At 40.2% G+C, this 8,775-nt stretch overlaps 1 protein-coding gene across 1 annotated transcript; it reads left to right on the top strand.

Moving 5' to 3' along the window:
- The first annotated feature begins 2,088 nt into the window (after nucleotides 1-2,088).
- LOC128737109 (uncharacterized) lies at nucleotides 2,089-5,351 on the top strand. The gene is made up of 6 exons (XM_053831674.1): nucleotides 2,089-2,333; nucleotides 2,398-3,528; nucleotides 3,588-3,672; nucleotides 3,733-4,106; nucleotides 4,163-4,786; nucleotides 4,843-5,351. Exons 1-6 carry the CDS (start codon nucleotides 2,202-2,204, stop codon nucleotides 4,942-4,944), a joined length of 2,448 nt encoding a protein of 815 aa, XP_053687649.1. The 5' UTR covers nucleotides 2,089-2,201; the 3' UTR covers nucleotides 4,945-5,351.
- Nucleotides 5,352-8,775: the final 3,424 nt, after the last annotated feature.

The raw sequence follows: 8,775 nt of genomic DNA, 5'->3' as shown, positions 1-8,775 counted from the left end.
TTTTGACATTTTCGTTTCGATCAAGTTACCTTTACCGTTTGGAGCAGCGAATGACTGCAAAACAGTCAAATGACTGGCAATCACCACGCTAACGAAAAGCAACCGCACAATCGTATGATTCAATACAGTGGACCCCCGTTCGTTTGAACGATTCCTCATGCAAACTAATGGGGTTAGTTTTTAATTTGAACAACTGGTAACCCTAAATATGCTGGAACTTGTGTGAACTGGCTGCCTTGCTCTTTGTTATTGTTTTGGGGGTTTGATTCAGTTGGCAGTTGCAAGCAGCGAATATTCATTCTCCGATCGGATTTCTACCATAATCGTTGGGAAAACGCAATGTGAAACAGATTAAACACGCTAGATCAGCACAAACAAATCGTGTTTATGTGCATTGTCTGCATAAGCAAATGATGTCATATTGAGTATGACGTTTGAACCATTTTTAATTTGCACGTCGTGCAAACCAACGGGGTTCAAATTAAAAAGTGTTCAGATTAAAAACGGTCAAACGAACGGGGGTCCACGGTACTACAAAAAAACAACCACTACATGTGCATGGAAGAAGTCGGTCGGACTCCGTCCAATACAAACGAATATTTTGCTTGCGTCCGACCGACGTCCGGGTGACAAACTATTACTGTGAGCAGCCGATTTGGAGACAAAAAGAGAAACGAAAAAATACGTCACCGTATGATTCCAGTCAGTTTGCAGTTTATATTCTCAAAGCGCAAAGCAAAACGGGAGATTGACTGTTTGCTTTTGCTGAGATGCCGCATGAATTGTAAGACGGCAGCAGCGCAAGCGGCAGATTGACTGGATAAGAAAAAACAGTCAAATGATCGTTCAAAAAGCGGAGTTTGAATGCGGAAAGTTCGCATTCACGGCAGTCACATTCAACTTGCGATCCCTTTTCAAGCCCTGTGTAAGACATCCGAGAAGTGACCGGTTGAAATATACGTATTTTAGTTTTTCATTTTTACAGTAGTTAGAGGCTTTAATAAAGAAAGTTTTATATGGGTATCATTTCTAAGAGTCAAAACCGAACATTTAGTGAAAAAAAAAATTTTGACGGAAAACCTCTATTATAGAAGTAACATTATTACTTGCATTATTTGTTTAACTTGAACATCGGTCGGCACTGTGGCAGGATAGCGCCACATCCGCCACATATAGCTTCTTTCTATAGCTTCGGAGTTGTCTTTGATTGCTGATACTTTTTCAATTGAGACAATGTCATTCCGTTGTTGGTTGAAAGTGCTTGCCTATACTGAAGGTTTGCTGGTGCAAAGATGTGCGCATCTGGTATTAGCTGTGGTTTATGCTGCCGACTGATGATGATTGATTCACAATCAGCTGCATCTCGTTCTCGATCACCTGCCTAGTTGTAATCATTTGTTTCGGGTTCACATGCTTGATAATGTAAAGCCTTTGCCATGCCGGTTCTACCTAGACGGTAGCAATCGTCCCGGCTGGCGTCCCAGTTCCGACATAAAATCCGTGTCGATACTGTTGATACGGATTTTAATGCACAGGAAAACATACTTCATGCGTTTCCATTTCTTTTGCCAGTGACCGCGTGTTTATATTTTGCATGGTAACCAATAAAGTTTATTTAACGTTACTATGCAACTTGTTAATGAACTAATATCTGTATTGAAAAGTGAGACAAATGAGTACCAGTGAAGGGACCGTGAGTGACTTTCTCACGTCCCTTCTGGTACCTGGAAAAATCGTTCGCGTGTTGTCTGTATAGTTTGTGATATTATTCTCTTACCTTTTGCCCGAAACTGGAAAACTGATGAACCACTTTTCTCCTGCCTCAAAGTGTCACATTTGACCTAAAGAGAATCGAGCGAAAAATGAAGATTAGTTCTGTTCGATTTTTGCCAGGCATCCGACTTTTTCGTAAGCGAGCAAAATTTCAAGCAATTTTATTCCGGGTAAGCGTGATGAATACTAATTACCTAGTTTTAGATTAATTTCTATACGAGCGTGTAAAGGATGACAGCCAGCGAACGTTCGCTCATTCACAAAAAAAACATGTCAGTGCGAATGCCATAATATTTTCATCGCTGATCCATTCAAAAAGAACAGGCAAGTAAGGCACGTAAAAATCTATCAATTTGCGTTAAATTCGTGAGGTATTTGTGGTTAAAAACTTGTATTCATCAATTCGGTTTTGGACCCATTGATCACTTATGGAGAAAAGAAAGTATGCGGCATTTTGCCGCTTGTGCTTGGTGGAAACCAAAAACAAGGTGGTAATTTTCCCACAAGGACGCTCCGCTGAAAGCAGAGCCGAAAGATTATTGAAACTGGTTGAGATAAAGGTAGGTGAACAAAATTAGAAGATTTTATGTTACATGCTGCCACTTTCTTGAAATATTCTCATAGATTGACTTTGCAACGGAGCCAGGAGCCATTCTATGTTTCGAATGTCTTGCCATTTTGGAGGAATTTCGGAAGTTTAAAGAACAGTGCCATGAAAATGATAGGCATATGCAAAAATTACATTGTAAATCGGATATTTCCACAACGGAATCCGTTTATTCGCATAATAAGCAAGCGAAAGATTCGTATCGTAATTCAGAAAGTATCACAACAGATTCGGTTATTACGCCTAGTAAAGATATGAAAGATTTGCATCGGAGATCGAATGGTTCCACAACAAAATCCGTTTCTAAGCAAAATATGCAAACAAGTGATTCACATCGTAAATCGAATAGTTTCACAACAGAATCGGTTTCTACGTATAACAGGCAAATGAAAGATTCGCATCGTCAATCGGATAGTTCCACAGCAGAGTCGGTTTCGGCGCATAATAAGGATATGAATGATTCGCTTCGTAAATCGGATAGTTCCGCAACAGAATTGATTCCTACACATAATAAGGAGATGAAAGAGTTGCATCGTAAATCCAATAGTGCCGTAATAGAATCGGTTTCTACGCAAAACTCGAACAGTGGCAAAATAATTAAAAATAAGGAAAGTATAAATAAAGACCTATCGCTCAGCGGAAGCTTGTTTAAAAGGATAAAAGCAGTCAAAGTAATGTCGGGCAAGAAGAAAGATTCCCCCAAGCCTTCCAAAAAGCCGAAAGAGCTTGTTGATCCGTTAAATGAAGAAGCTTGGGTTTGTACTAAAAACAGAGAAGAAAGTGAATCTTGGAAGATACCGGCCGGAGCATGCAGAGGCATGTCCCTAGACGAAATGTTGGTACTGGCCGATTCTTATCCTGACTTTTTCCACTTCGAAAAAGGCCAACGTTCAGTCTACTATACACTGGTCTTCTATGGCGAACGCTACAATTCGGCCTTATTCACTCGTCATCACACCTACTGGCAATGCTATCATCGACGGAAATACAATTGCAAAGCTACGGTATGTGCTACAAATGATTACAGACATTTTGAGCGGCGGCATAGTCACACCCACGGGGACTTGCCGGAAAAAACCGGTACTGTTCGTGCACCGCTTGAGGTACTTCCGGAAATATTCAAGGTCTGTAGGAATTTCATTGAACGGGTAAGTCATTTTACAAGTTTTTTTTTTGATTAAAAAACAAACTGAATACGAATTTTTAGAGGGAAAAAGTTTGCAACCAAGTTAAAACGAAAACCTCGAAGGTAAAGAAAAAGAAACAAAAATCGACTGATGCTGCCAACAAAGGTAAAAAGAATTCACAGAAATCTGCCGAAAACAATGAAACTAACAGCTTAAATCTTTCAGATATTGAAGCAACTGACAAGGATGGTTATCTACAAGAAGAGGTTATACCTGATGATAATTGTCCCGTTCTGGCTGAGTCATATCCCGATTTCTTTCACTTTGAAAAAGGCTTCCGTTCAATCAACTACACCCTCGTATTCTATGGGGACCGATATAATTTCCCGAAGTACGGTGTTAAATACACATACTGGCATTGTATCCATCGCGATAAACATCACTGCTCGGCGACAGTGTGCACAACGAACGACTACACGATGTTTGAACGCAGAGGAAGTCATTCCCATGCAAAACTACCAGAAACCGAAGGTATCGTTTACACGCCACTGGAAGCTCTACCGATAATATTCAAAACGAGTAGAATGCAATCCGCCTTGGTAAGTTTTGTCGATAAAATAATGAATATGTTCCATAAACATTTCGAAATTTTCAGAAACAAGAAGCAGATAAAAAACGGCGCCGCAGAAAACAGTCAGAAACATCTGAGGAAAGTGATTCAACCGATGCCTTCGCTACGGATTCGGATGACGAAAATGTTCCACTTTCCAAACAGCTAAAAATGTCTTCGTGCTTGGACAGTAGTATGGAGGACACAAACGAGAACGCAGCTGGTAAACAATGCAATTCTGTTGTAGGGGAAATAGTATCTGACAATTCCCGAACTGAAGAAAAACAAGCTTCCGAAAAAGTGGAAAAACAAAAAACTACGTCAATTGCTCGCGCGAAAAGGCTAAATCGAGCTGACGATGTTGTGTTGGCCGACTCATATCCCGATTTTTTCTACTTTGAGAAAGGTCCTCGCTCTGCTAATTATACTCTGGTATTCAACGGCGAACGGTACAACTCAGCTCGGTTTTCTGTTAACTACACCTATTGGCAATGCATGCACCGGCAAAACAAGCACTGCCAAGCGATAGTTTGCGTCGCAAACGATTACTCTTCGTTTGAGCGGAGAAACAGCCATTCTCATGGCAAGTTGCCTGAGAAGGAAGGCACCCGCTTTACACCGCTGGAAGCATTGCCGAAAATATTCGAAATCGCCAGAAATGGTGTGCAGGTAAGTTAAGTTGATGGTTTGTTGTTTTCTAACTGAATTTTTTTTTTATTGTTCAGAGACGAACCTATGAGAGCAAGAAACTTCGAGGAAATCGGTCAGTTTTAGACGAAAGCTTAACAAGCGACTCGCTAACAGATGAATCTGGTGAGGATGATTAAACTGCACGACCGCGTGCCTACCGAAGAACCTGATTAGTATGAACCCTGAGAACAAATGTACAGTTTTATTTATTACTAAATCCCAGAGCAAAGCTGACAGCAAAAAATGGTTTAACAATAAGGATAATTATAAGTGTTAACGGTAATTGTAAGAGCCAGCGAACCCTGATTGCCCACTATTCTGTATTATCATTAAATAAAACGCAATCAATCGTTTTAAAGAATTAACAGTAACACGGTAGAACACAAATTTGTGAAACATTCGCATTATTGGAGATTTTCGGACGTAGTAAACCAGTAAATGATGACCAGTTTAGCTTCCAATTTTAGACAAAAGGACTAAAGAAAGACTAAGTTATTCGGAAATGGATTGACAAAAAAATCTTTACACGAAAATAAAACGGTGCAAGGGCAGAATTTGGACTAATAGTAACTGGCGTGCTAGAAACAATGCGGTACGTGCCCTATCTTCTCTGTAAATTTTAATTTTTCATAATGAAATTTGGATGTTCATAATTTTTGATCTAGTCATCTGGTATTTTTTGCAAAGGGCCAAACAGAATGCTGAGTCGAGGCGTCCGTTTTTCCCATGGTTTTACTGTCAAATTGACACTAACGAATGCGGTGAAGCAGCATTCTGTTTGGCCCTTTAAGGTGCGTTTAGATTGGCAACATGTGGCAGGCAACTTTTTCCAAACTGTTGCCCGATGTTTCCAAGCAGCATGGCAACGTATAACAAATGTTCAGGTGGCGACAGAGCAACATTGAGTAACAACTAACAACATGCTGCACACCACATGTTGCATTCCACATGTTTCCAAAAAATTGCCCAGTCTAAACGCACCTTTAGATCCATTGTCACGCAGCATGCTTTAGGGTTAGTTCGTAATTTCAATGGACTATGATTTATATTTCTACAGGTTTTTGGAGACGAACCACATCATCCTGCATAACAGATAATTAGCAGCAAACGTAGAATGTTAATGTGAATTTTGCTCTGGTTTTAAAATTTAACAGACGAAGAATATATTCAGCGTGCAAATATCACAATGTAAGTTGTTCGACAATGTCAAAAACGGCTCTCCCAGAATTAAATTCTTTCCAATTACAGCGTTCGTTATACGTCGTATCATGGTCATAAGAGCCACTAAAGGGCTCTTCGTGCGATTCTGACCAAAGCGACCAAAAAGTTTGATGTGCTTGTTAACGTACCCCACAAATACCGACATCAAAAATCAAGGTGAGTGCCTTAACCCAATGTTGCGAATCGAGCAAGAAGTCAACCATGCCTCACACGCGAAAGAGTATGGGAAAAATAGCATTCAACACTTATGCCGCACACGCAGGCGTAAAAGAAACAGCCGCCGGTGCTGTGAGATATTTTGTTACGAACACACTTGCGCACGCTCATCCTTGTATCGTCTTCCTGCATGGCTTATTCCCGAGGCAAAAAATTCATGCCCCACGAATTCCCCTGAGGCTGCATCCTGCATTTGCATTACTTTTTCTTCTTCATCTTCGCCCTCGATTACACTCACGGGCGGGAGCGCGAGTCCTCGTCCTTTAAAGGAATTCTCATTTCGGCGTGTTCGTTAGAATGAGTACGCGTGCGTAAGAAAATAACACCACACGAGTGCGGGCTTCGCAACACTGCCTAAACCGTCCAGAACTTTTCTCGTCGAACAATAACACAACACGGCTACAAATCCAATCTTACACGCAATCGTTGCGTTAATTCTGTACAGCTCCTCAGTTTAAATACGAATGGAGAACCCTATTCTCACAGCTACCTCATCTAAATTTTTCAGGCGAGAGTCATGAAACATACACTGAGTATCTGGTCCTTAAGTTGCATAAGAAAATCCTTATAAATAAATTGGAATCAGTAACCGCTTATATTAGGAAGCGAAACGTTTCTGGCTGGATGAAACATCCAGAAACAATTCGAGACAAATAAACTGCTGTCAACCTTCTAAGCCAATCGATTTGGTAGCGTTATTTAGCGAATCCGTGTAGCACAAAGATATACGGCGCGACGGGAAGGAGCTAATTCAAATCGATTCTACGTGTCTACTTAACTTTCGGTCGATCAATCGCGGTCGCGTAGAAGTATCACGACCCACGACGCGACGGGACGGAGCATATCGTACGCATTATCTTGGTGTTTCCGTAGTTTCTAATCTTGTAAGCGCATAGCGCGACGGGATGGATTAAAAGAACGAATTCTGTGTTGTTCTCGTAATCGGTAAAACTACCTGCGACACGTGTCGCTCCAGTCAAAAAGTGAATTGAGCGGTGAGTCATGACTAGCAAAGCGGATAAAAACGTGACCGAGAATCTACTGATTCGAAAGCGAGTTTGTGCACTTCCAGATGTGAAAGAACGGTTCAAGGAAGAGTACAACCATGAAAGGGATTCTAACCAAACAAAAGTGAGATTAGAAACTCTTGATAGGCTCAATATAGAGTTTCTTGAGGCACAGGCAGAAATTGAAATACCGTGAAAGCACCAGTCGCCGCGCACTTAGTACGTTGGCTGGTACATAAATGCATGTATAAAAATATTTCTGTTACATATTTATTATGCAATATACATTTTCGGGGAGTGTTTTTATTACGCTTTCAGGAAAAAATATTAAAAACGTCGTTTTGTTGCCACCAACCAGCCAAACACGACTTCGAGTGCATCATGTACATGTACCAATCCCCGCGCACATAATTTTGCTCCGTTTCTATTGCAGTGCACCAATGGTTCTATCGCCGCGAACTTTTTGTACTCATTTATTTCAAAAAACATTTATATTATATTCAACTGCTAATATGTTGTTATAAATTTTACTATCATAAACATGCTTTTCAATAGTTCTTTTCAATTATTTGTCTTTTAAAGCAAAATAATACAAAATATATGGAAAATACTTCTATATACATCCAAATACAAAATAATCCCTCCCTTTAGAAAAACTGTTGTTCAATAGAACATTAGAACATTCTCCATAACCTTTTCCTAGTTCTATAAGTAGATGCTATCTTCCAAAGACCCATGCGCGGCGATAGGATAAGGTAATATTTTAGCTGTACCAAAGGCCGCACACTCGAGCATTTCATGTGAAGAAACTTCTCGTTTCCGTTTTTGTGGAATATTTTTGCTACGCGTCCCAAGAAACTCTTAAATTCAAGAATGCACTTTTTTAGTTTGTCAGCTAACAAATTTGCAAAGATAGCGTCTTGTAGTATTACCCGCTTGAATTTATTTTTTCTTTGCTTTTTTAAGCGTCGCCTGGTTGTCTATTTTACTTTAACATAAGCATAAGCATAAGCATAGGATACCGCCCGTGTGCTGCTACTCCGTTATTGACCAGGACCGATGTGTCTATTTTGCTTTAATATAAACAGAAAAAGTGTAACAACAGAACTGTATGCATAAATTATATGTTTTTATCTTAATTTTATGTAATTAATGAAAATATTGCCGTGTGCGCGGCCACTGGAACTGCGCGGCGACTGGTGCTTTCACGGTACTCGATAAACCCGATATGTTTGAGCAAAATTTACAACTACGAGCTGATTTCGAAAATCGATTTGACAATCAGCAGCAAATACTAAATTCAACTCTAGCTAACTTCAGCCACCAACCATCATCGGCTACCAAAGATTGATTCGAGAAAGTCCAACGGAGATGAGTCACGATGGATGTCCTTTCGAGATAATTTTCGATCTATGTTCCACTTCAATAATGTTTTTCCTTTAGTAAACAAACTACAATATTTTGCTACAGGCGCTTGAGGGAGATGCCAAGAAGCCGGTTGAGAGCACCGATGTGCTGGCAGAT

This window comes from Sabethes cyaneus, chromosome 2 (assembly GCF_943734655.1).
Source record: "Sabethes cyaneus chromosome 2, idSabCyanKW18_F2, whole genome shotgun sequence".
In the NCBI taxonomy this organism is placed as follows: domain Eukaryota; kingdom Metazoa; phylum Arthropoda; class Insecta; order Diptera; family Culicidae; genus Sabethes; species Sabethes cyaneus.
The sequence above is the reverse complement of the archived record's forward strand: the minus strand, read 5'-3'. Positions and strand labels throughout refer to the sequence as shown.